This window comes from Rosa chinensis, chromosome 6 (genome assembly GCF_002994745.2).
Source record: "Rosa chinensis cultivar Old Blush chromosome 6, RchiOBHm-V2, whole genome shotgun sequence".
In the NCBI taxonomy this organism is placed as follows: Eukaryota; Viridiplantae; Streptophyta; class Magnoliopsida; order Rosales; family Rosaceae; genus Rosa; species Rosa chinensis.
Window position 1 is genome coordinate 45,233,898 of NC_037093.1, and position 27,990 is coordinate 45,261,887.

Here is a 27,990-nt window from a genome sequence, read left to right on the forward strand (position 1 = left end):
GTAGACTTGACTTATATTTAGTCGTCGCATAAAAGAAAGCAATACTCCAAGTCTCCAACCCCACTGCCACGCCCATTAGTACTTGCTCTCATCTGCACAACCAACTTTTCTTTTGAATTTTGTTGGAACAAAACGGTCGATTTCTTCCAAGAAATTGTTCTTAACATTCTATTAATTTAAGAGCTGCTTGTGATTACTTGTATATATGCACAATCTTCTTTCCATTGAAGTTTGTCAGATCTAGGATGGCTCTTGCACTTGCAACAACTATCTCTCCGAATACTTGTCCAACTAGTTATCATGTGTTCTTGAGTTTCAGGGGTGATACTCGCAAGACTTTTACTGACCACCTCTACACAGCCTTTGTCAATTCAGGCTTTCGTACGTTTCGAGATGACGACGAACTTCCAAGGGGACATGATATCAAACCAGAACTGCGGAAAGCCATCGAGCAGTCACGAAGTTCTGTTATTGTGTTTTCACAAGACTATGCGTCTTCCGGATGGTGCCTTGATGAGCTTGTGATGATCATGGAACGCAAGAGGACCCGCGATCACATAGTTTTACCTGTCTTTTACGATGTCGATCCATCCCAAGTAAGGAAGCAAACAGGAAGTCTTGCAAAAGCATTTGCTAGACACGAAAGAAATCATTCCTTGAAGGACAAGGTGAAGCGATGGAGGGCGGCACTCACAGAAGTTGCAGATCTAGCAGGAATGGTCTTGCAAAATGAAGCCGACGGGTATGTGTTTTCATTCAACCTAGCTACTCCATCCCAAAGTTTGATTTGATCTCTTCTGAGGGTCAACACAACATTTTTTGAAAATGGATATTAGATCTTATCGTTCAGGTTACATTCCACATCCACAAACTAATCGTCGACTAATTAATAATTCTATTATGATATTTTGCTTTCAATATGCATCCCATTGCTTGAGGATTAATTAATTAATTAATTAACAACTTGGTTATGATACTTTCATGAGCGGTATTTGATGATCATAATACCTCTGACTTCTTTTTATTTATTTGCAATGTTTTAGGCACGAGTCTAAGTTTATCAAGAAAATTGTAAGGGTAATGAAAGATAAACTAAGGCGCATTCCCTTAAGTGTTGAACCCCACCTAATTGGAGTAGATTCTCAAACGGAAGGCATCAATTTATGGTTACAAGATGGATCAGCTGATGTTGGCATACTTTTAATTCATGGGATGCGTGGGATAGGAAAATCAACCATAGCGAAATTTGTTTACAACTCAAACTTTCAAAAATTTGAGAGATGCAGTTTCCTTGAAAATGTCAGAGAAGTTTCAGAACAATCAAATGGCTTGCTTCGGCTACAAAAACAACTTCTTAGTGATATTTTGGGTGCAAATGAAGTGAAAATACACAATATTAGTGAAGGGATGGCTAAGATTGAAGATTCTATTAGCTCTGAAAGAGTTTTTCTTGTTCTCGATGACGTGGATCATGTGGACCAATTAGCTGCATTACTGAGGATGCAAAATCGATTTCATCCAGGAAGTAAGATCATCATAACAAGTACCTGTGCGGGATTGTTGGGAGCTCACTGCCAATTTGCTAAGTTGAATGAGGTTAGAATTCTGGGTGAGGATGATTCATTAGCGCTCTTTAGTTGGCATGCTTTTGGACAGGACCATCCCATTGGAAGTTATACTGATTACTCGAAAAGGGTAATAGATCATTGTGGAGGACTTCCACTAGCTCTTAAAGTTTTAGGTTCTTCTTTATCAGGAAAGAATCTAGTTGTCTGGGAAAGTGCATTGAACAAACTGGAAGCTATTCCAAATGGTGAAATAATGAAGAAACTCAAAATAAGCTATGATTCCCTACAAGATGATCATGACAGAAACTTATTCCTTCATATTGCATTCTTTTTCATCGGAATGGAGAAAGGTATCATTGTTACAATCTTAGATGACTATGATTTCTTCACAGAGGTTGGCATTCAAAATCTCATTGATAGATGTTTGGTAACCACTGATAAAGATAACAAGCTGGTGCAAATGCATGACATGATTCGTGACATGGGAAGAGAAATTGTTCGTCTAGAATCCAAGGAGCCAGAACGACGTAGTCGAGTATGGCATCATAAGGATTCTTTCAAAATATTGTCCGAAAATATTGTAAGAAACATGCTTATTTGATTTTTTTTCTTTGCATGTATATTCATTATTTATCTGACGTCCTTTTATTTTATTTTTTCACTTGTTTTATTAGGGCACCCAAACAATTGAAGGACTTGTTCTCAACATGCAAATGCACCCTTCGAGAAATTCAAGTAAGGTAGTATTGGAAACCAATGCATTTACAAGGATGCACAAACTAAGACTCCTCCAACTCAGTCATGTGCAGCTCAGTGGACGCTACAAAGAATTTCCTGCAGGACTAAGATGGCTTTGTTGGATTAAATTTCCTTTAGCTTCCTTGCCCGCTGATTTTCCGTTGGAGAGCCTTGTTGCTCTTGAAATGTGTTATAGTAGTTTGAGACGACTTTGGAGGGGAACAAAGGTAATGCAAATCCACGCAAGCTCCTATCCTGTTTGGTAGTTAATTATACCTTTTGGACTTTTCATATCCTTCACCTTTGTCTCTGTGCAGTATCTCCCATCACTAAAAATCTTAAATCTCAGTCACTCTCATGACTTTACTGAAATATCTGACTTCTCATGTATCCCTAATCTAGAGAGACTCATTCTTGAAGATTGTGCAAGATTGATAAATGTTCATGAATCCATCGGAGTCCTGAAGAGGCTTATTTATTTGAGTATGAAAGATTGCAAAAATCTTAGGAAGCTTCCGGAGAACATTTCTATCCTAACCTTCCTTGAAACACTTAATATCTCTGGTTGCTCAAATCTTAGAGAGTTTCCGACAGAAATGATGAAGATACAGTCGTTGAAAGTGTTTCAAGCAGATGGAGTTCCAATACATCGGTTACTAGTCACTACCACCAGGGAGGTCGTACTGTGTCCGACTGTAAAACTTTCTTGGGCTTCTTATCTACCACGGAATTTAGTAAACTTGAGTCTAAAAAACTGCAATCTTTTGGATGATGATTTTCCTAGTGATGTTGCAAATCTAGTGTCGTTGCAAAAATTGGATCTCAGCAGGAACCCAATTTGTAGGCTGCCGGATTGCATCACAGGTGTTACCGGCCTCCAATATCTTAATTTGGAGCATTGTACAAAGCTCAAATCACTTCTATGGCAATCAACAAAATTAGTTGAATTGAAGCTGTTCGGGTGCGCCTCATTGGAAAATATAAGATATCAACCTTTACCGATGAGACTTGCTCATGGTTCGAACTCCAATCTTGTTAAGTTTCAGGATTTTTTTATGTTGGAACCCATTGAAAGAGTTGATAAAGAAATGCTAAAAGTTTTGAGCTTAGGAAACCTGGAATCCCTGGAAAACTTTGTGATGGACACAGTATCTGATGAAACCTCTATATGGAAAGGAAGAATGCATCCTCTGCAGGTCTCTCTCCAGGTCTCTCTCTCTCTCTCTCTCGACTAATATCTGATTTCCATCTCTCGACTAATATCTGATTTCCATGATATAGGGACTGTACGAAGATGGTGCATTCACCACATTCCTTCCTGGAAACGAAATTCCAGGCCAGTTCAGCTATAGAAGCAGAGGGTCCTCTGTATCCTTTACTGTGCCTTTACTTCCCAATCTCAATATACGAGGGCTGAATATCTTCTCGGTCATAGCACAATCAAACACCAATGATTCTGATCCTATGACCAATAATGTCAATATTGATGGTTCATATTATACGACATTGACCATTGTGATTAGTGATTAATAAGAGCAGGGGGCTGAAGTGAATCTATGGTCCACAATTCTCTGGCGTTCCAGGTGAAGGAAAAGATGTGAGTTTGGGAATCTACTGAAATGTGGTTATGAGGTGACTATTTTAATATATACAATATCTAATTTCAAGGTAAAGGAGTGTGGCATCCAGCTTGTTTACTACGATGAGGAAAATCAAGAGAAGATAAGTAGTACCCAACTTGTGGCCTCCACCACGGACAATCCTTATTGGATCCATCCTTGTTTCCTACGAGCTGGAGTTTCGTCAACAATACGTTTTCTTCCGGAAGAAGGAATTATTAAGACTGTAGGATTGGAATGTACCGATCCTAATTTAGGATTGAAAACTGATCGCAAGCCTAACACAAGACTGGAAACTGATACCAGTCTGAACTCAGGATCGAAACACTCTTGCAATCCTATCAGACAAGTGGACAAACAGACAAGCATTGCAAAGGACAACCAGACAAAAGAATCTCTCCTAACCAAAAGTCACATGTCAAGACTGCAGCTTTGCTGCACCCAGCTCACAAGCATGACTGTGCTTACAAGCCATACAAGAGATAAACCTTCACTACATAATGCCTTATGATCTGTCAGGATTTGTACGAGAGTTTCAATCACCATACACCTGTATTAGCATAGCTTCAAACCAGTGTATAAATACCATTGTAAAGATGAACACTTCAGTTGAGAATGAATATACAAAGTTTTACATCAAAGTCTTATTCTTTCTATATTTCAATATGAATTTTAGCTTTTCTATCTGGAATAACCTTCCGATGCTACCGCGAAGGAATTGAAGGAAATGTTGACGTCATTAGGGATATCAATGAAAAATCAGGTATATGCATCCGTGTTTTCAAAGGCGTCGCCGAGGCGAGCCCGGGGCGCGCTCCAGTGTGAGGCGACCAGAAAAAACCTCGCCGGATCAAACTGAGACGTGCTGCTGGAAAAGCGGTCGCCCAGGCGATGGAGCGTCGCTTTTTTGCAGAAGCGGCCCCTCAGGCGGCAGTGCGAGGAAGAAGAAGACGCGAGGGTAATTTTTTTCTTTTTCTTTCCTTCAAAACGACGTCGTTTGACTTTTTTTTTTTTTTTTTTTAAATTTCCCCATACGAAGTCGACATCTATATCACATTGACTTGTCTACTTCTATCAGATTGAGAAGCAAAGTCGCAGGTCACTCTGGTCTCTGTGGCTTCTAGCGAAGGAAGGCGAGAAGAGTTCCACACCGAAACGATGACGGATGAGGCGTCGGGGAATCTGGAGTACGATTTCTATTGGAACCCAAAAAAGTGAAGGTAAGCTCTGTAAATGAAGTTTTTTGGGATTTTTGGGTACTATGTGCTGAAGTGGGTATCAATGGTGTTTGGTATCATCTGCATCTCATATGGGTATGAGAAATTTTGGTTCTTTAATTGTAATTCTAGTCTATTGTAGATAAAATGCCCCGATTACGATCGAGTTAGTATCGCCATCCTATCCTTTTACATTGAACTTCTGCTCTTTCCTTCTCTAACTGCTGTTAAGAATATCTCGGTACTCATTATATGCTTCCTTGTGCCCTCAGGCAGAGACCATTGTGAGGTCGAAGATGGCTTGGATTTACGGCCAGCAGAGGAATGTCTCGGCTCAGTTGCTGCGTCTCTTTTTCCATGACTCCTTCATTGAGGTAAAGAACTCAGATTCTTCATGACTTTGGTGTGAGTTTTTTTTGTGATATGGCTTTAATTTCTGGTTTGAAGTATCGAAATATAGGGATATATGGATTCTTGAAATTACGGATTCTTGATTGTTTGTGGCTGATCAGCTTGGCATTGAATGTGGTTTGGGGTTTTGCTCAAATCGGTTTTAGTTGCTCTGCTCTTAACCATTGAAATTATTTCTTGACTCTTGTAATTTAGGGATTTCTTGACTCTTGAAATGCTTAAAATGTAGCTTGTTTCTTTGGATTTTCCTATATGGGTGTTGTTTGGAACCTTATTTAAGTATATTCATATTATTTATAAATGTAGTGTATTATTATAATAATTACGGGAAAGGTGGTCGCCTCAACGCCTTGAGGCACTCGCCTCGCGAGGCTCTAAGTGGTCGCCTTCGCTTTCGCATTTGAAAACATTGATATGCATGTCCTTAACTATCCTAAATTTTTAATTACAGTGCTCAAAAGAAAAAAAGAAAAAGAAAAAGAAAAAAAAAACAATAACGAATTAGTATATCATAGGCCACACCATGAAAGACTTCCCAATGGATCCAAATTCAGTTTATGTGGGAATTGATTTGCTAGTACTATTTAATGTTTATTTTGCAGAGAAAGAAGAGCAAGAGGGGGACCTCATCCTCACGCTTGCAGCACAGAGTGGCAGCAATAGCAATAAACGAGGTTTCATCCGCAGAGGTTGGAAGGGGACCATGATGACCACTGTCTTCCTTCTTTCTCTTCCTTTAGTTGCTCGCTCTTCTCTCTTCCAGCTGCATGCGAAAGAAACAACAGTCCACAAGCTCTCCATGAATTTGTTGTATTAAACTATTAACTGGCCTGACGTCTTAATGAAACTCACCTGAAAGTATATATCTGAATAACTGGATTTTTATTTGTTGGTCTTGTTGTTTCTTTCTTCATGCATACAGCTTTTCTAATTGATTGATAGAGCTTTGATATGTTTGCATTTTCGTATCCCACTATTAGTTTCCTAGTGAAAATGACGAAAGCATGGATTTAACTTCTCTATGACAAATTGATCTATGCTTTTTAAGTTGTGATTATGATATTTTAGCTTTACGAGTTCTTATCGTTGTTGATAACATTTGTAAGGCGCTGCTGTTCACTATACACTGTTGGATATATTGATGAAAAGTAGGAGAACGGAGAAAGTGGAAATAGAATAAATAAAACAACTTTGAGGTACGACTTGTGTCATTTTCTTAAAGTGTATGTTATTTGCTCCTCTCAATGAGTTTGCTAAATGAAATTTTTGGCAAATCACTTCCAGGATAACACAATGTTTGGAATTTGTGATATAGCAGAATCGAGGAATTCCCTTGGAAAATACTAGAAGGAAATTTTATGGTTATAAGAGAAGAAGAGGGAGAAGATAGGAGTCAATTGCAAAATGATTTGATGATTGAATCTGGTGGCATGTACGGTTGTTTATATAGAGATCAAGAGGTGTCAAATGCACCATTTCAATATAAACATAATTGTTCAATTTAAAGGTATGTACCTCTTCATAATTTTATCTTGTCTGTTCACTATAATCATAAATCTGATTATGTATAATTCAACCATCACACCTTTTCAATTAATTATGTAGTATATATAATTGAAATCTCCAACAATCCTCCCGAATTTCAATATATATATATATATATATATATATATTGTGGTATATATATATATATTGTGGTGACCTGAGAGGGGTCCCATAGCGTCACGACCCCGAGCCAATGAGGAACCGATATGTCACGAATGACATCCCGATAGCTCATCAACCTGAAACCGCAAGGCCTTTTGAGTTTAGGTTGTTGGTTTACAAAACACTTTATTGGACAAATCATTCTGGCAACCAAACAACATATTTTCAAAAGCGGAATTTGAAATGGGCTATGAGTTTTGGGCTTACAATCGGAGCCCAATTTGAAAAACAAATCACTAAGTAACTACAAGTGCGAGAGACGCGCCCCAGGGTTACGGGCCTCTCGAAGTTTTGGTAAACGAGTAGGAAATAAATAAAAAGTAAATAAATAAGCTACTTCAAAATCTGATAAGGGGCCAAAACCTTCTTTTAAATAAGTCAAGAAGAATGCGCCAAGCCGAACCATGTGCCCCCTCTGTACGCTCCCCGACCACGTGCTCAAACCTGCACACTATTGTAGGGGTGAGTTTTTGTCCTCGCATGCCCAGTAAGGGCCGACCCAACCATGCTAGATTTGAAAGATAATATACTATTGTACACGTTTATCGAAAATACTTTAAATAGAGACAACCACAAACATTTGTTCTTTTTTATAAAACATATGCAGCATGCTTCACACAACTTGGAGCTCCGAGATACTTACTTGCCGGCTACACTAAAACAAATCGGTGACCGACTCGGTTCGTCATCCTTAGAGAACTGGCCAACTACTCTATAGTCCTTGTGACTACAAGTACCGAAAGTGTCCATTTCATGGCCCTGAATCTCCTATGACTGGTTCACTGTCGGTACTCACCATTTCTCGACAAACATAGGAGCACAGCCCCCTCTGGAGGTTCACGGTTATCGACACCGTGGGATCCCTAGAAATCAACGCGTCTAGGTCCCATTCACTTTCAGGTCACAAGTACAAACATACAATGAGTACAGTATCTCAACATGCAAGTCTAGCCTCGGTTTTCGCAATCAGCAATTATCAGTTATGAAAACACATGTATCACGAGGCATCGACTAATGAACAACCAAAAACGCACTTGCAGGCAACATACTATGTTAGTATAGAATTCCACATATATCGAAAAGCCTCTAATAAGGAAGGGACAGCTCACCCTACCTGGATATGGAGTGCTCATCCACACAAAGGTACGTTCTAGATTTTCCAATACTTCATCCAATTCCATGTGCACACGCTCGAGTCCTTAGAAATAAATTCAAACTAATGAGTAACTCCACATCATCATAGCGTATTAACCAAACAACTAGAGCTTTGATTTAGTTTCCTTGAAGTCCAACCAATTATCCTTTAATAAATAAAACCTTTTAACCATTCCCAAATAATTCAAATGACATGGCTTTTGAACCATTTAGGATATGGTGATTATGCTTCTTTCTATAATGTAATTCCGAATGGTAACATACCCATAGTAATCTGAGATATGGTAACATTAGAATACTTTGATTTTCTAGCCTTAGAACCTTGTTTCATGATGAACCTTAATTGAGTAAATAAGATCCATCACTTTCATTATCCTTTAGCATTATTAACGACATTAACTCAATATTTATCAATTTCCTTCTATGTCAACGCAATCATTCACACATACATAATCTCATTTGCACCAACTCATTCACAACATTGTCAATCACCACTCTATTTTACCGTTTTACTTGTCAAAACTGATACATTCTTATATACCGCTTTTCTCTTGCATTTGACCAACTCACCACTTTCATTCCTATGTCATATTTCAATATTGGAAACAAACTTATCAATAAAATTCACAAGACCAATTCTCTACACCTCTGACCAAACCAGACTTGTCTCAACAACACCACCTATAACTCGAGCAACAAATACCAAATTTCCCTTCAAGTAATTCCTACACAACCACACTTCAATCGGCACAAACAAGCCACTGCAGTAAAGAATTAAAATACCCAGACCCTTACCGCTCTTCTTTTCCAAATTAGGAATCAAGTCGTCGCTGCTGCAATCCACTATCGACAACAGTTTCAACACCTAACGAGCATAAAAAAATTAACAATCCATCTCTTCACCAATACTTGTATTCAAAACATAACTTGTGAGCACTACTTACCCTCTTTCAGTCGTAATCAAAACTGACACAGTGGCTTCCTCGTTTCCAAAACTCCCAAAACTGCATAAATCCATAACCTCACACAATCCGGAATTCAAACGATAAAGTTAAGGTTCTCTGTCCAAATCAAAATAGTGGTTTCAAGTATGGAGAGGTGTGACGAAATCTAGGTCACCAGATGGAAGAGTAAGCCGGTGGCGCTCATGGCGTATCTGGGTAGCTCACGTGCCAGCGGCAGCCCGTGAGGCGCGTGCGGGGGCTCTGGCTGAAACCAGAGGTCCGGAGTTTGGACTTTTGGGAGGTCGTGAAGCGATGATTGTATCCATGCCCGTATTGTAGCCCGATTCGAAATGGAAATTAGGGATTGGAGACAGGCAGTGGCGGGGGATCAGACGTGAGGCGTGTTAGGTGGTCTTCCAGCGTCAGACGGTGCAAAAGCTTCGGGATTTTGAGTGAGTGGCTTGTTCCGAATCGATTTGTGATGGCGCTGAGGGGAGAAAGTGGTCGGAAGTTGCATTTCCGGCTAGGCATGGTTGTGGGAACGGTGGTGGTTGCATGCCGGTGATTCCAGCTGGGTTTTGGTCAGGTTTAGGTGCAGAGTCAATTAGTGGTGGCGGTGTGGTGAGATGGTGGCCGGAGCTGGAGTCTTTGGTGGCAGCAGAGGGAAGAAGAAGAGAGAGGGAAGTCACCCCTAGAGGGAACGAGAGGTCGGGAGAGAGAGAGAGAGAGAGAGAGAACGCGGCTGAGAAGAGAGGGAGAGTGAGTTCTAGGGTTTTCCAATGCCAATTGTTTTATTTATACTTATGTCTGTGAAATGTCAATTTTACCCTTGCAACTCTTCTAGCTTACTTTCAATTTTGGGCTTGTAACTTCTCTTTTATTTGTTTTTCGTCAGAAATTCTCGACTTCGTCCTAGGCCCAAAACTTAACCTCATAAAAACCCAAAACCCAAAACTTCGTCACAACTCAATTTATCATCTTCGAAACTTCAACAAATGGTCGCCTCACTAAAGTTCTGTAACCTTTTAAGCCCAAACGAAAGAACCTCGACCCAAACTTAAATCATAAGGCCCAAATCGTGACCTCGGTACCAAAACAATCTCCGAAATCGATTTCTTCACTTAAATCACATTGTGAAATCTTATTGGCGAAAAATTACTTACAGAAATTAACTAAAATTTTCAGGGGCTCATACACACACACATATATATATTATATATGAAATTGACCTAATTTTCTTAGTTCAATCCTCCACAAATTATAGCCATAGATGTATGATCATGCATTGAAGAAATGTGTCTTTCAAATTAAACCTTCATTCAGTGTAAGTAAGTCAAAATATGAACAAAAACTTTGGTGGCCTCAGTTTAAACCAAGTCCTCTTATGTTAACCACACACATGATCGTATCAATTTCCTTAAAGCAAATTCTACTTCAATTGAGCACTATTATGGCCTTGTGCTTCATCCCAGTTTCATGAACATTTACAAGATAAAACCCCACTCTCGGTAGAAGCGGCACCACTTCGTATGTTCATCTAGGTGAGGTTTCTTCCCGTGTCCCTGCTATTATAGATATAAACTACGAACCTCATTAAGAGAAATTCGCTCATCCACCTTAATCTAGCAGTTTTGCACTAATCATCTTGGAAGAGGCTCATAAGGGGTTGTTGCTTCTTTTATTTGTAAATTATTAAATTTAAGAAGCAATTTTTCTATATAATTAATGCGACTAACAATGCATAACCTCCACTATGCTTCTTTATCTTAATTCCTAAAATAGTATCTACTTATTCAAGTACTTCACACTACTAGGATAAAGTTCATAGACATCAGTCCACAACTGATGTTAAAAAAAAAAAAATCCAATGTCTTAGTGGGTGATGTTAAAGATCGCCAAAACTAAGACATCGGTTCATAACTGATGTCTAGTTTGCAACGAGACATTGGTTTAAGGTTCAGAACCGATGTAAAAATGTTAATGTGATCACCAATTTGGTGTGTTTAGCTATTGTCAAACTTTCATATTTTGGCATTAGATGCTTAATGAAATATAGGTCTAACAACACAATTATCCATTTTAACATCGTTATTGATTTAGAAATGATGTCTGATAATATTTTACACATCGGTTCTCATTAATTTTTGCTTGTGGTTCATAAGCTTTTCATGTGTTCGGTACATAATATTCCCCTAGACATTCAATCTACATTCTGTAGTATAGTTAAAACTGATATAATTAGTCATTTTAACATCGATACCTGAAGAAGAACGATGTCCAATGCTATGTTGGATATCGGTTCCTTGGTCTATATCGATGTCCATAGTAATGTTAGACATCGGTTTTTGTTTATATATCAATGTCCATAGTAATGTTAGACATCGGTTTTTGTTTATATATCAATGTCCATAGTAATGTTATACATCGGTTCTGATGTACATTCTCTTTTTTGACATCAATTTTTATTTAGTAACTTATGTATTTTCTCTTTCTTGACATCGGTTTTTGTTTAGTAACTGATGTATTTTCTCTTTCTTGACATCAGTTTTTGTTTCCAAACTGATGTATTTTTTCTTTTCTGACATTGGTTTTTATTTTCAAACTAATGTAATTTCTGTTTTTTGACATCAGTTCTTCATCAGTAACTAATGTTTTTTTCTTTTCTTTACATCAGTCTGTGAATTCAAACTGTTGTTATATCCCTTTCGTGCTATGTTTGGTACTAGAAAGTTGATCCACAAATAACATGAAATTCAAATATTAGGGAATTGTATTAATTTCTATCCAAAATTAGAGCTTGAGGTAGGTTCAAAAGTTTTGCACAATAAACCCTAACCTACTTTAAGGCTAGTCTAGAAGATACCACTACTGCAATAACTACATGCAGTATAATTTGTTGACAATTCATCATGATATCACTACATCTACTACAAAATGCTCAACATGCAAAATCTATCCTTACTCAAAATCATATTGCTTATCAAGATCTATAGCAAAGTCTGCAAGTAGTCAGCCGCTTCAATGCGCACCTCATCAAGTTGCTATTGGGTATATGAGTTTCGACTCTTTGCCGCCCACTAGAAATGTATAACACAACATAAGTCATAATCATTTTGTTATTTAAATCAAACTGCTTGTCAAGCTATAATATATGCATTTACCTTGGTTGAAAATGAAAGAGTGTCATCATTTATAATATCTTTCATATATCGCATCACAAAATAGCCACACTCAACTCCACTTGGTTGTTTAGGTATGCCCTATATATTAGGATTATTGAATTAGAAATGCATTATTCAATTTGATAATCAACCATATATATCATTCATTACTTACCGGAAGTAATTTCACTTTGGGCATTTTGTTAACCCTACCTGTTTCAGCATTGAAAGCTTTAACCGCACTGCACACCACCAAACTATGTCATTATCCGGCATATTATTACTTGGTTAGAGAAAAATACAAATAGAAAATCAGAATAGTGCTTACTTTATCACCGAATTCTCCTATGATTGGTAATGGACTGGTTTAGGCAAAGGGTCCAAAATGTAGATTTCATCATCCCAAATAATTGTCAATATCCAATGTTCCCTACATGATTAATGTAGCCCACATGATGCAATTAACCAAGAAAAAAAAAAAATATATATATATATATATATATATGTGTGTGCAACTTTACACCAAAAGGCATCATGATCGAATATAATACTTACCCCGGATTATAGGGCATAAAAAATATACAGTCAGCCTTTCCCTCTTTCAACCAGTCCACTAAGTAGGGATGAAATCCTGGTCTTTTACATTTATATGTGGCTGCTGGATCAATAAAAGCGAATGTATCCAACTCATCCCTTTGACTATATAATAATTTCATGTAGGTGCCTGTGTCAAAATAGTTGAATTAAATTTATGAAATTGGGCACATAAAAATAAAATTTATGATTTAAGTAACAAGATGCTTACGCCATGTATGCTGCTATATATCACTCCTTGGCCAATCCATTTCATTTCTAAGAGATTAGTCACATTCTCAGTTAAGATGTAGAGTTCTTTTTGCACGCCAAAGACTTTATCATCCAACACTGTGCTTATAGACTCATTAGTCTCTTCCATGATAGTTTTGGCTAGTATTAATACTACAATTCTAAGCAATAGAACAAGTTGTCACATTACTACGTACAAGCATAATCATTTAGGCATATTTTACAATGTTTAATTGTGAATTGATATGTAGCTGCTATCCCACCTAAGTAAACATATGGCTTTTTTTAGAAGTATAAATCATTATATTGCCAATATCAAGACATAATTAAACATTGTAAAATATGCCAACATGAATAATTATATTGCCAACAAACGGGGTACAGTAAAGAGAGAGAGAGAGAGAGAGAGAGAGAGAGAGAGAGAGAGAGAGAGAACAATTAAGATTTAGAGTAGAAAAATCTTTTGATGAGATATCATACCTTAGTTGTGAAATTGTTAATAATCAAATGTGGATAAGATATTGCAGCACCGTTCCCATGTCTTTGTTGTCCATGATGTCATGTCTTGAAACCTGCATATATAAAATTATTATCAAAATGCCCAGACTTAAATAGATCCAAAGTAGTTAGAATGATAGTCACAAAAGCAGCCAGAAAGTGCAAAGAAAAAACAAAGGACAAGAAGAAGATAAATTGTGAACCAATCTAAGTCTTCATATATTTCAATTGCATGCTAAATGTTATGTATCAATCATGACCATTAGACAATAACAATACCAACAATAATTCTTTGCTTTTGAATGTCTACATTACCAACAATTTCATTTGAGTAAGTACATAAAAATCCAAATGCAAGTACGCAAATAACTATTTCATGGTACAAATTACCTCAGTCATCTTTTATTTCCTTGTACACTTGAGTGTCTACAGTACTACATTCACTTGATGCAGCTGTCACCAAAAGATAAAAATAATTAGCCCCTCATTAAAAGGAAAACATAAAAAGAGGAAGTTGGCTTAGTAGGTGATCAAATCAGTTTTGATAGACGACGGGTGATAGAGAGAAACTTACATGATCCATGATAGACGATGGCCGCATCTATTTCTACAATTAATGGTGGAACTGGTTTTGCAGGCTACTCTTGGTTGCTTTTAGCGTTGATCAATCTAATCAATTGACTTCTCCAAATTCAATGAATTTGGATCTTTATCACTTAACTGAGATCATTCACTAGTGCCCTGCAAAGCAGAACACAGAAATTAAGTACTCATACGAACCATAAATAGTAAAAGGTCACAATGTAATGCTCTGAAAAAGGACTGTGAAGTGATTAACACAACCCACAGAGCATCGTCCACAATGCTTTCATATTCATATTTGGAAGTCCGATCAATAATGATTTATGTGCAAGTCCATTGCCAACTATTAGGTCTAATCTTTCTTAGTTATCACACAAACTATTTAGGTTTTGTAGAGCCTGAGTTCCATACTCTCAATTTGACTGAGGATAACTTATTCAACAAATTATGTCCACTGTGATCTGCAATCAAATTCTTGTCTTTTGTACTTTTGATTACAAAGCCCTGCAACTTAGTAAATGCTATAACATTTTTCGGATCTTATTCTGTACAATAGGGTGCCTAGGGGACCTGGGGTTAATCATTAAGATTGTTATAGTCACCAATCTATTTGCTGAACCTGGAGGTTTCCTCCCAAATTCCCCACGTCAGTTTAGCAGAGCATACATAATTACATAAATGGGTTGTTATCTGTCACTTAATTCTCTCACTCTATCCATGCATGGTTTTTATTAGAATCCTATTCTCTCTGTTTTAGTTGTCCAAAATTGTCAATGGTAGGCATGAACAATGACACACAATTGTAAATTGCTGTATGCATAGCCAAACTTGCAAGTTTCAGTTACTTTATGAAGACAGACTAACTACCCCAGCAAGAAATATATCAACCATGGAAAACATGTACTTTTCCAGTAACATACTTGAAAACTCAACCACATTAACTGGAGATAATGTTATACTCTCATTGTGAAGCACCAATCACTGCATCACATCAACTCCAACCTATTGCATCACACGAAACTCAATACATTGCTAGCCTGATCAAATATGGAAAATCCTATCTGCCTCTAATATTTGATCAAATCAAACTCACATTTCTTTTAACAGTTAGTAACAGCCTTCGTAAGCAAATAAGCAGAATATGAAATTGGATATTCTGCTTATTTCATAGCAGCTTAGTACATGATTATATATTCTTCTTATTTGCTTATTTGTTAAGCAAATATGAAATTGGATATTGCTTAGACCTATAGTAGGTTAGTGTTATATATATTCTGCTTATTTGCTTATTTCTTTTAACTCACATTTCAGACTTTGTAATCATGTACTACTTCATGACCTTGATTTCAACTGAGGTGTACATATGCCACAAAATTCAAATACGCCAAGCACAACAAGCCTGGTCCAATATATTCATCTTTGTTACTTGTATTTTAACATGAACACCATTACGGCATTATGCATGCATTTTAGAATAATCATAGCAAAAATAGTTTTAGTACACACATCTCTTCACTGAATTCACAATCCATCATTGTATTATCAAAAGGAACGAAGCATGCTACAGTAGAAAGACAAACCTGCAAATTTTCAAGTCCGCCATTCGATGGATTCCACTTGGAAATAGCTGCCCAATCTTTAATGCTCCCCTTGATAGCCTTTTCAACTAGAGAGAGAGAGAGAGAGAGAGAGAACTAATTAAGAATCAGAGCCCTCCTCACCAAGTTTTCCAGAATCAAAATCGCTTCACAACAACATTGAATACAATTCAGTCAAAATGCATTAACCATATATGGAAAAATGCTTAGCATAACCACCATAAAATCGAATACTATACTACAACTATCCAATGTGCCAAGGGATGATCCTAGTGGCTTTTTATATCAAACATACAGGTTCTCAAACAATTGAAAGCAAATAAGCAGAATATATATAACACTAACCTACTATGGGTCTAAGCAATATCCAATTTCACACCTCACCTCACCCAACAAATCAAATCACAACTTAAAATATGAATCTACGAGTAAAAAGTAGGGGCCCAAAACAGAAACCAAGTAAAAAGAGATTGAGAACATACCCAAGACACAAACTTTGAAGAATCAGAAATCGAACCCAGAAACTTTTCAGCTTTGTTGCTTGAGGAAGAGAGAAACCAAGAGTTCGAGGCTGTCTGAAAACCTAGAAAATCATGGAGATGTTCATGAGAGATAGATCGATTGAAAACCTAGAAAGTAAAACCTAGACACCTTCTTATCGAGTTACAGTCGATGAGAGCGAGGAAGAATCAGAAATCAAACCCAGAAACTTTTCAGCTTTGTTGCTTGAGGAAGAGAGAAACCAAGAGTTCGAGGCTATCTGAAAACCTAGAAAATCATGGAGATGTTCATGAGAGATAGATCGATTGAAAACCTAGAAAGTAAAACCTAGACACCTTCTTACCGAGTTACAGTCGATGAGAGTGAGAGTCGTCGACACCTCAACGGTTAAAGAGAGGGGCTGAGAAGGGGAGGCCCATGGAAAGAGAAAGGAGAGACGGCGATTGCAGATCCGGCTTCGGCTTCTCGATCTCAGTAATTGGTAGATTCAGTGGATTTCAGAAGAGAGATGAGAGAAGGAGGCAGAGAAGGCGAAAGAGGAGGTCGGTTGCTGGATGGGGTGGTGTCGCGGTCTAGGAATGAAAATTGGCGGGGTGTGGGAAACCTGGTCAATATGAGTCGTGGAAAATCTGACTAATTGTTGGGAGGGAGTGAAAATTTGGCTCCCCACTTACATAATTTTAGACTTAGTATTTTCCGAGTTTTTTTTAATTTTGGATGAAAAGTCACTACTATAGAAAATGAATCAGACGATACCTCTCATACGACGTCACACTGTTTTCCGTGGTGTGAATCATTTCTCATTATTGAGACAACGGTTGTAAAATTTCCGTCTTCTAATATGAATTCAACCAACGGGTGTTTGTCATATTGGAATTATGTATTGCTTCAGAAGATGTTTATAAATGGAAGCGTGGTGTGAGGTTAAAATAGTTATAGGGCGGCAAGTTTCCCACCATTTGGCACCACTTAAATTTCCCCAACATATAGTGGTGATACCACGGTTAGCTTAAAACTGTGGTCTGAATCCATAGGTTTGCAAGAGAGAAACATGCCCACCAACATTTCCCCCCAATTATTTCCTCCCATCCTCTCCCCCCAACCCATTTCCCTCCACCCAGGCAACAATAGGAGGCAAACTGAAAATTTTAAAAGTAGCATTCACACAACAGTTATGTGAAAACCATTGTCGGATGGCTTGCACATGAATCAAATAATAGCTTGTCCATATATGTGTGCCAATGAGCCACCATTCAAACCAAATTAGTACACTTGAAAAAAAAAAAAAAAAAAAAAAAAGGCAGTAGACCCACAACACAATAGCATTTACTCCACAACAACTCCGATACCATAGCATTCACTCTCTTCGACACAGCATCTCTCACTCTCTCGACAACTCTCCTAAAACAAACTCTTTCAATATGTTCTTTTCTCGACCTCCCCTCTTGCCAATCTACAAATCTCCTTATCTCATTGCACCTAAGATTTCTCTCTGTTAGTTTCAATATCTAAATCTCCTCATCTCTATTACACCTGAGATCTACCTCTCTCCATTCCTCTCTGAATTTCTACATCTCACTCACTCCATATCTCATCAGAAGAGAGATGTCAGGTATGGGAGACAGGTATATGTGGGCACAAGACGGCGTGAGGATCCGAAGGCTGGAGAAGCAAAGAGAAGCTGAGATAGGTTTCCGAACTTGACCTCAGATCTTCGGCCATTGCCTCACTCATGGAAGCCCCTTGGCTAATTAAGGTTTTGGGATTTGGGGAAATTGGACCCTGAGGAATTGGGGATTGTAGGGTTTGGGAAGAGGGGTTGAGGGTGTAAAAGATAAGGTCACCGAAGGTGATACCGAGGGAGGTGAGGGAGTCATCGGGAGAGGAGGCGTGGAGGTCATCGTGGCGGTTGAGGGAGAGGCGGAGAGAAGAGGGAGCATCGGAGAGGGATTGTTTGAGGTGGTGGAGAGAGTAGAGATTCGGGACCTCGATTCAAAGAGTCTGTTTGGACTCAATAGCAGGTCAATTATCATATATATTTCAGATTCTATGTAATTTGAATTGGGTTTATGGTTTTCTTGGTTGGTTTGCATCCTTATTTTGATTGATTTAAAGCGAGTTACTAGATCAAGAGGAGGAATTAACAAATGGCTTCCACTTTCTCTGCATAAAAAAGTAGATTGTCATCTTAGGCCATGTTTGTTTCCCAGAATCTAGGCATTGGGAAAGGAAAGTGTCTCCTTTCCTGCGTTTGGGACATCCAAGGAAGGGAAATTGGTTCCCAAAGGAAAGGAAAAAGTGGAGGAAATTGGTTCCCCCCCCTTCAGGATTCACTTTCCCAATGGAAAGGAAAATGATTCATTTCCTTTCCACCAACCAAACAGGGCCTTCGGGATTAAAGGGAACAACAAAGACATGCCCTTTTCTGCAGAAAAGATAGGTACTTTGTGTTATCAATTTTTCATCCAAATTTGATTCTGAACTCTTTACACTGGTACGTAGTATTGCAATTTGTTGGTGGGTCACACATGGATTTTGTAGACTGATGGCTCTATTTTTTCTTGCTGAAAATGGTGCTAGCTTAGGTATCTCATATGGTATTATGGAAGCTGTATATATCACCAGCTTCCCCAAAGAATTCGACCTCAAATTGACCACTGCCACTACCAAACTCAAGCTTCCAGAAGGTTCGACTGGCCTCCTCGTCAAGAACCTCTACTTGTCCTGCAATCCTTACATGCGAAGCCGTATGACCAAGCAGAAGAAAGGGGGTGAGGAGGGGGGTAGGTCCATCTGGAACACACTGACTCTCTAGAACTCTCTACATCTCTCTCTAAGTCTCTTAACCAGAAAAGAAACTTGGGAGATTCAGGGGGGCCATTCAACGGGAGAAGAAAACCAATCCGTGTTGTTCCAAATGGCTACCCAACTCCGTACCAGCTATCTATAGAGGATAGATGGAGCAAGAGAGAGACAAGGCTTCGGGGTCAGGGTGTTACAAATGGTATCAGAGCTTAGGTTCATACCTAGGACCGGGGGTGAGATTTCTACTTTATAATTGTTTATGTCTGTTAGAGCCGTAGAAATTTTTATATATATATATATATATATAGTTTGGGTTTCACACACACACACATACATATATATATATATATATATATATATATATATATATACAAAATACTTTACGGGTTTGTATAGGCCTGGCGTAGCGGGCTATTATAGGCCCAGGACGCGTTTCAACACTCACACCAACCACAGCCATATACCCACCATTTTTGGGCCAAATGGTACCCAGGTCAAATTGGTCATTGCGGCAACAATTTCATTCAAACCCTAATCGGAATGTTTTGGAATTTTTTAGCACAATGAACCCTGTGAAGGAAACGGCGTTGTGGTACAAGGACATACAAGGCAGGCGGATCGAAAAGGGGGTTATCAAATCGAATTTCATTACGGTCTACAATCCACGATGATTTATGCATCCGCTTACAGGTTAGTATAGATGCTGATTTACAATCTCGAAATGGGTTACGGTTAAATGATATGAATGAGATGCTGTAATTCCAACTATTCTGATAGATTAGAGGAGAGGAGAGCATTAGTAATTGAGGCCCAGATTGTGCCTCAACAATCCTCCTCATCCTGCAAATCTTGCCCACTATGTCCATTTGTGAATTGATAATTTCTTCATAATTAGGCCTCTACTAAACATATATCTGTTGTAATGAGTGCTATTACGTTGTAATTGACATCGGGAAGGAACATGTACAACTTTCTAATCAATGGACTAAAAATGTAGGGTTTCGGTTGTTATCTGAATATTTGAAGCTGACATGACCACTTAACCTTGTAACATTCGAATTATGCAGAGTAATACTTGACGTCGGAGTACGGAGTAGCGGTTTAATTGTCACTGAAGGCCGTCGAACAGAATGGAGGGACGGAGAAGTGTAATACGGAAGCGCACATCTAAGCCCGATGGGTCCGATGGGTCAGTGAAAGGAACGGGCCGGAAAAGGGGACGACCCCTAATCAAGGCATCTATTAAACCTGAAACAACGACCCAACAATGTGGTTTGGTAAGACATGAATCCGACAACAATGGAGACGGTGTCTCAAATGGGGGGGGGGGGGGGCAATTCATAATGCCTCCTTGGAATATATCTCTGGTATCACTTGTGTTAACTGCCAGTTTGAGTGCATACCCATCCCTCGTACGGTCTCCACACCATACGTTGATGGGAATAAGGCTGTTGAAAACGTAAAAGTTTCCATTTCAATTAGCATTTTTTTTCCTAATCGACCCTACAAAAATGTGCTGGTATATCTGCAATGATTATGGAAGATTTCAGTTTCCAACATGCTACAAACTCAATCTGTTAATTTGTGTAATCTAGGTGTCCACCACAATGGCCATTTCACTAATAAGGCAGATTGCTGGAATGACAGAAATTGAGCAAAACTGCTCTCTGTAGGCGAGGGATCAACTACTAAATGTCGTCCGTTCTCATGTGAGTTGGGATTCAATGGTGGCAGCAAGTGGTAACATATTTCATTAATTACATTGTCACTGACATACTCCAATGTCATTGCCATAGGAAAAGATTGTTTCCGACGAGGACAATGAGATATCATGCCTTCGCTCACGTATAGTAAGTCAGTTAATTTTGTACCGGTCCTTTTAATAACATCAACTATGTCAGAAATATATGTGAGAATGCTGCCATTAATAACAGTTCGGTACTAACTGCAGGAACAATTGGAAACTCAGAAGTCAACTACTCCCTGACTGCAGGGTGGTATCTATCGTGCAAATGAAACGGGACAAATGATTACTACAGAAATTGACGTATTTTTAACTTCCTGTCGGGGCCGTTAAAACGGGGTTATTATGAGAGCATGACATTGTGTGATGTATAATATTTTTATTGACATCCCAAACTGTTTCCAATTGTGTGTCATAAAAGGGGTTACTAATTAAATTATAATTTCAGAGGAGGGGTGAGGTGGGGGTGCCTACATATTCTTTTGTTGTCCTAACAAATCTTAGTTATTCCAGGAGCTGAGGCACGAATTAGGCGAAAATTTTAATAATGTAAGCTTTCCTCAACAAGAAGGGAAGCTGGCAACTGATATTATTAATGAGGAATGCGAGAGGAAGCTGGATTCTTCATTTCAGGCCCTCCACACAGGGTTTACATCAAACAGTGAGGAGGAAACAGACACGAATGATTCTTTGCATAACCAACATGTTGGACGTAATAAAACATCTGTTCAAAGTCACATTACAAAAACCGGGGATGTTGATCTCGCTTTCCATGAAGTTGCAACGCAGAGTAAATATCAATCACATTTAGACAGGCCGTTAAACATCATATATGCCATAGGAAATATAACCCGTTCTGCTTGATGTTGTAGCTCAAGTTGTTAACTTTTAAATTTTCTTCTTCATAAGTCCACAGTGTTGTTTCCAACCATATCAGTCCCATTGCAGCGTGCTATGTTTAACACCCGGTCAGCCAGCATGGGTTTTGGCTTGGCCTTTTCGCGGGTTTATATGTAACCGAATTGTTGACAATATCCAATTATTTTATTTTAATTCCAGTGGTTATCAACACCAATTATGGACATTACTACTTGTCTTTTACATGATCATCATGATATATATCTTAGACACAGCCATATCATTGAGCATGGATTGTTTTATATGAAATGAAATAATAAAAATATCTTGAATTCCAAAATAAGTAACAGTGACAACATTACCAACTGTAATCCAACATTACGGTTCCTCAACCAACCAAACATAGGGCCAAACATATAAAGGTTCGGATAAAGGTTCTATGTAAACCAATAAACAAACATCACACACGGACCTTTTGCTTCCGGTGAGAGCGGAACTTCCTTCCACTTGGGATATTCACATTGTTGTTAGAGTTGGGTAATGCGGAATCCGTTTTAGCTTCATTATTATATCCCGATGACTACAATTATCTCTGCCATTTAACGTGTTTTTGGAACGATTGTGTGATACACCGGCTGCAGAGGTCACCGCCTTCAGTGCTTCATTCTTTGGATTGTTAACAATCCATAAGGCTAGCACACTCCTATGCTCATTGGACTGAAACTGTTCCAGGTTCATCAAATTATTAGTACCATATCCATATACAGTGATGTACAACACGTTCACAAATTGAGGATAACATTACATATCCCTTCAAACCATCGTTGACAGTAAAACTGCATGTGCCTTATTAGGTAGACACCACTCTCCCAATCATTGTTGTTACTTGGGTTACAATCTGTTTGCTTCATTTCAAATGACGGAAAATGGTGATAAACATCACCGGGTTTTTTCATATCGCTTGCAAACACTTTTTGCAGGATCAATATCTGAAACCATTAACATAATTCAGCCTCATTTCATCAAAAACGTTTTGTCGCCACAAAATTTCAATTATAACAAAACAAAACGGCTAGATTACCACATATCGTGCCATCTCGAGCCTTCTAGGAAAGGAAACAATATCACTATCGCTATCCCAAATCTCCACCACTTTTTCACAAACTCTCGTAACAACCAAAAACCAATGGTCTGACATTTAATCATGGACGGGGATCAATATCTGCATCCAAATAAAACTGTTTCGTAATTTACATGGATTAGGAGTGTCATTAATTATTTGTTCTTACATTACCTTAGAACACCACTTCAATCGCCGATTAAACCTATGCAGGCCACATTCCGATATGATTGATGCCAATGATGTCTCCACTTTCGATGACTGGTTTTTATAACAAGCTTGTTCCTATGACATAAACATTGATGTTTACAGTCAGCATATGGTCACCTAAGCCCAAAATAAATGTCATAAACCTTGACTGTATACATACCCCAAAATTGGTTGGGAGGAACCATGAGTCGGACTCCTTCTCAAACAAGTATGCTGCCGATATGTTTATCACCTGAACACAGATAAACATTCCTCACAAATTATTACAACTGTTACTATAGTACGAGTTAACATTGATACTGCCCAGAAGATTGAACTTCACATCTAAATGCATATACAATACCTTGTTGGAAATTTTATTTCTCGGACGCAAACAATCAAAATCAGCTGTGGACATTATCCATTCCCCAAACCGAGCAACTTCATCCCTGCAGCGATTATTAAATACGTTCAATCAACAATGACATTCACTGTCAACTTTTACAAAACAAAAAACCATTTTTATAATTAAATAAAATTACATATAATTGCGATATTAGTTTAGCTTCACAAGATTCAAACTACTACACATTAATAATGAGTATTCAATGCTACATCAATGGATCTTTAAGGGTCCGACAAACAAACAAATATATTAGAAGTATGATTTGCTTCATACAATCACACTTTGTCATCTCCTGTAATAATATATATCCTCTTATGGATCATTCAACGTATTGACACTGAACATGGATAGCCACATAAACACACATTATCTAAAACTTTATTTCCAGTGTATGCTTTTTTACCTACACTTAACTGGTCCTCTTGTAGGCTTCTCAAATAGAAACTTCAACAATGTCCACTCAGTCAGTGAAAGATTTCCCTTCAATGGGAACCTATCTTCCTCCTTTCCAACATTACCATCATCAGTGGAGACAGGACCTAGTTTTAGTCCAACTTCCGCACCCGTGTCCTCCACATACCTATCACCCTGTGCAACATAAACACCCCCCCCCCCCCCCCCCCCCCACCACATGAATACAGAACAGCCAAATTACAGGACTTTTAACCAATCTAGTTGACTATAACTTTTAGTTAAAATTGCAATGTTGGTTATGAGAGGGACAAATAAATGAAAATGAAACACTTATCGTTCCAAATCACAAACTATTAAATGTCAAAATGTGCACCTCTTTTGCTGCTTCATCATATGCTCCTTCCTGCCATGATCCTCCGTCATAATATGAGGACAGTGGACGTTTCTGCCACGGTTCGATATCAATACCAATTACACTCCCATCATCGTCGCTTCCAAACTCATTTCCATTTCCTGTTTTCATTCTGTACGAATGAAGCTGTCCTCTAACACCAACATTCATTTCACGCATAATTTTTCCAATTTCAAATATTATCTTCCTCACCCTCTCAATGTTGGCCTCCATACATCCCATCTTTGAAGACACAAACCGAATTTCATTTTGCACCCCATATATTTGAAACAAGGCCTTCGACACGTGTTCAGGCACACTTTCACACACGAGTTGGCAACCATAGTCTGCTTCCAGATTCTCCCCTATTTTCGCACCAACACTATTGGATATATAAACACAACCGCCGTGGCTTCCCCATTGTGCACTTATCCACTCAATCATGCTCCGACACCTCTTGTTGGTCCATGCAACAACAGGGTGAACTGATTTCGACACCATGGACGCACTATAACCAACACAATCAAAATAAAATAATTGTACGAACAACATGCAACCACTCATGTAACCCAACCTATCTTTCTGATTTGACTTTGACAACACACCATCCACTAGGTGTCGAAAACATACACTTTCCCAATTCTTTGTACCGATTGCTGCAGTGTCACAAATTGGAATAAGAAACTTCCTCTCAACATAGCCAGGCCTCGTCGGGCATAACAGGATAGCAAAAGCATATAGGACAAAGCTTATTTTGACGATATCATCAACTTCCTCCCTCTCTAGTATGTTCTTCTTCAAAGTAACGATACTAATCTCTCTGTTCTCACCAAATATCTTACTTGTTAGCTCATTTATCTTAATGACCTCCGACCATCCATCTAGTTCTACAGCTAATCCACCGCTCCTCACCCCCATCACGCGCTCAAAGTCACTATCCCGAATTGACAAAGATCTCCCCTGAATTTTGATACAGCAGCCTTCCTTTTCCACCTCAAAGTTGTCAACCAACATTTGGCATATCTCCCGGTTCAGTTTGGTGCACCCTATCTTCGTTAATGGCCCAAATCCAATTCCATCCACTGCTTTCGTCTTTCCTGTTGATAACTGAGCACAAGTTTGTTTGAAATCCTTTGGATTGCAGCCTGTTTTTAACACTACCGAAGACAGTGGTTCGCAACCTTCTGCAACACAATGTGAGGGATCACCCTTCTCCTCAAGCCCTTCATTACAGGGGCGTTGCTGGACACAGATTATATAAATTCATACCGCAACAAATATGTACAAAACCATTACAAAAAACAACACATTCAAAACTTCTGCTATTTCAGGTTTTTATAAACACATACCACAATTTCAGCCACCAACCTTCTGCGTTTCCCAGATAATTCACACCCGCTCATAATGTGTAAACTGCAAAATGATTGTAAATATTATTCCTTTACAAAACTGACCTAAATTTATATAAATCCAACAGGATTCGGGCACAAACATCACCAGCACAAAAAAATTTCACCCACGCCAATGGATACAACAACTTAATCAAACATTCAATTATGATTACATTACCTTCAAAATTTGATGTCAGATCTTTAATGCCTCCACAAAACACAATAATTGCCCTCCAACCCACTACCAAAATCACCAGCAACGCTGTGCTACATACGCTTCAGAATTCAATTATGCAGAAATCGTCAAATTGTAAACTGTCTGCCCTAAGATCAAATTCTTCGCAATACTATACTATTACAACCACAACGACCCAAACTTATCAGATCCGGCGGTCTTCAATCAACGCGGCGCTGTGCTCTTTGCAGCTTCCAAGCTTCGAATCACTTCGTTTGCGGCCTTCGCATTGTTATTTCACTGGCTTAGGTTACTTATCATACAACACACGCGCACATGTGATCAGGTAAATATAATTTTACCTGAACTCTAGTTTTTGTTCACCATACATGACTAACGGCTGACCAAGTTCTAACTTCGAAATCTGTTAAGGCCACGTCAGCCATTAGTGCTGGTGTCGGTGCACTGAATACGCTCCGCGTGTTATTCGGCATGAATTGATAAGATGGTTTATGAGCTTAGCAAACTGGAAACCCAAGAGATCAGCATATGAACATTCCAAGTTTCATCTCTCGAATTGTTTTTTTTTTTTTTTTTTTTTAAGTTTACTGCACCTACATGTGCCAGAACGAGCATAATTAGCTATGATGAGCCACACATGGTACCGCCAGAGGTACCGACTCCCACCAAGGGGGTAACCTGCGAAGGCACGGCCAGGCGGGCTACTCCTCGAGCCCTGGATCGCCCCCAGATCACCACTGACGCGCCGCTACGCGCTGCGTCAAGATGGCATCAGAAGCTCCAAACGCTGGGAATCGAAGCACATTAGTTCCACATCGGAAACAAGAAGAAGATCAACCTCTTCCTCACCTATAAAAGGTTCTCTCCTCTCTCCTCATTAATTACGCAATTACTACTCATTTGTTGTTATACTGCCCATATATAGTGACTGACTTAGGCATCGGAGGAGTGAAGACCGCCCAACGCGGTCTCCCTCTGACGCCCTGTCTCTCGTGTTGCAGTAAACGGAAGTCATCTAATCCTCGGAGTATTAACATTGGCGCCGTCTGTGGGAATCCTTGAACAAAAGGTCATCCCGCCACAACCACCATGACTAACGGTAGCGAGGAAGACACTGACGAGCAGTTAGATCAGTCCGCCATTCCCCAACCCACCAACCCAGCGGTAGGCATTAACCACGCATTATTCACCACCCCGGTCAACCCCGGCGGTGAGACAAACCCAGGTAGCAGCGGCCCGCCAGGCCAAGACCTTGCCTCTCTGTATGAGCTGGCACTGGCGGATCTTCACAAAGCGAACAGAGAGCGTGAACAAGAACGCAAGGAAAAGGCCGAGGCCCAAAGGCAAGTGGCCACACTTGTGTCCCGCTTTGATGAGCTAAAGAGAACACTGGAGGCTACCGCCAACCCGGCATGAAGCGAGCAGTCACGAGGCACCAGGCACAGCCGACCTGGTACAGGAGCATTGATACCAGCACCAGTCGTGCATATGCAGGTCCCGCTGCACCCACCAAAACTAGCAGGAATGGGACCACCCCCTGTACCCCAGCTAATGTTGGAACAGGAGGCAGAGTCATCACTGCGCACTCACCGCTCGAGACCTCGGGCAAGAACAGAGGGAAACCTACCCGCTCCCAGGCGAGGATCAGTTCAGCGGAGTACCAGGCTAGACCCCGCCGGTGATGCAACCGCTCAAATACTGGAAAGGATGCAGCAATTGGAACAAAGGTTAATCCGGGCGGAATCAGGAACCCCAGCACCAACTTCAAATCCACTTTTCGCGTCCAGGCCAGGACCATTTACCGTTGCAATTTTGCTGGCCGTCAAACTGGCGTATGCAAAGACTCTAAAAATGTCACATTACAGCGGTAAGACTGATCCCTTCGTCCATATGGACACCTTCAAGAAAGTCACCAACAACAAGGGATTCGATGACGCCACCCTGTGCCACTT

The 27,990-nt window shown here is 39.3% G+C and overlaps 2 protein-coding genes and 2 long non-coding RNA genes across 8 annotated transcripts; 2 read left to right on the top strand and 2 right to left on the bottom strand.

Moving 5' to 3' along the window:
* The first annotated feature begins 245 nt into the window (after positions 1-245).
* On the top strand, positions 246-7,124 carry LOC112171407 (disease resistance protein RPV1). The gene is made up of 9 exons (XM_040508562.1): positions 246-742; positions 1,044-2,148; positions 2,243-2,533; positions 2,709-3,514; positions 3,588-4,883; positions 5,004-5,145; positions 5,415-5,516; positions 6,156-6,749; positions 6,838-7,124. The coding sequence occupies exons 1-4, from the start codon at positions 246-248 to the stop codon at positions 2,739-2,741; spliced, it is 1,926 nt and encodes a 641-aa protein (XP_040364496.1). The 3' UTR covers positions 2,742-3,514; positions 3,588-4,883; positions 5,004-5,145; positions 5,415-5,516; positions 6,156-6,749; positions 6,838-7,124.
* A 265-nt stretch (positions 7,125-7,389) lies between these two features.
* On the bottom strand, positions 7,390-10,111 carry LOC112174046. Of its 2 annotated transcripts, none has more exons than XR_002925816.2 (4): positions 9,360-10,111; positions 9,211-9,280; positions 8,375-8,458; positions 7,390-7,711 (listed from the first exon to the last, which is right to left on the bottom strand). It is a non-coding gene; the product is annotated as an uncharacterized LOC112174046 (long non-coding RNA). The 2 variants fall into 2 exon arrangements; XR_005801822.1 differs by lacking the exon at positions 7,390-7,711 and adding an exon at positions 8,105-8,153.
* Positions 10,112-19,839: 9,728 nt separating this feature from the next.
* Positions 19,840-22,129, top strand: LOC112169148. 2 transcript variants are annotated; one of them, XR_005802270.1, is made up of 5 exons: positions 19,840-20,019; positions 20,397-20,606; positions 20,925-21,038; positions 21,126-21,179; positions 21,264-22,129. It is a non-coding gene; the product is annotated as an uncharacterized LOC112169148 (long non-coding RNA). The 2 variants fall into 2 exon arrangements; XR_002924579.2 differs by having other exon boundaries at positions 19,842-20,019; positions 21,281-22,129.
* A 137-nt stretch (positions 22,130-22,266) lies between these two features.
* LOC112173507 lies at positions 22,267-26,348 on the bottom strand. Of its 3 annotated transcripts, none has more exons than XM_024311140.2 (9): positions 26,021-26,346; positions 25,801-25,864; positions 24,434-25,693; positions 24,050-24,234; positions 23,605-23,689; positions 23,422-23,493; positions 23,226-23,336; positions 23,013-23,122; positions 22,267-22,920 (listed from the first exon to the last, which is right to left on the bottom strand). In XM_024311140.2, coding segments are annotated over exons 2-9 (1,878 nt in total). In that variant the 5' UTR covers positions 25,855-25,864; positions 26,021-26,346; the 3' UTR covers positions 22,267-22,919. The 3 variants fall into 3 exon arrangements, with proteins under 3 accessions (XP_024166908.1, XP_024166909.1, XP_024166913.1); XM_024311141.2 differs by having other exon boundaries at positions 23,013-23,153; positions 26,021-26,345; XM_024311145.2 differs by lacking the exons at positions 22,267-22,920; positions 23,013-23,122 and having other exon boundaries at positions 23,267-23,336; positions 24,054-24,234; positions 26,021-26,348.
* Positions 26,349-27,990: the final 1,642 nt, after the last annotated feature.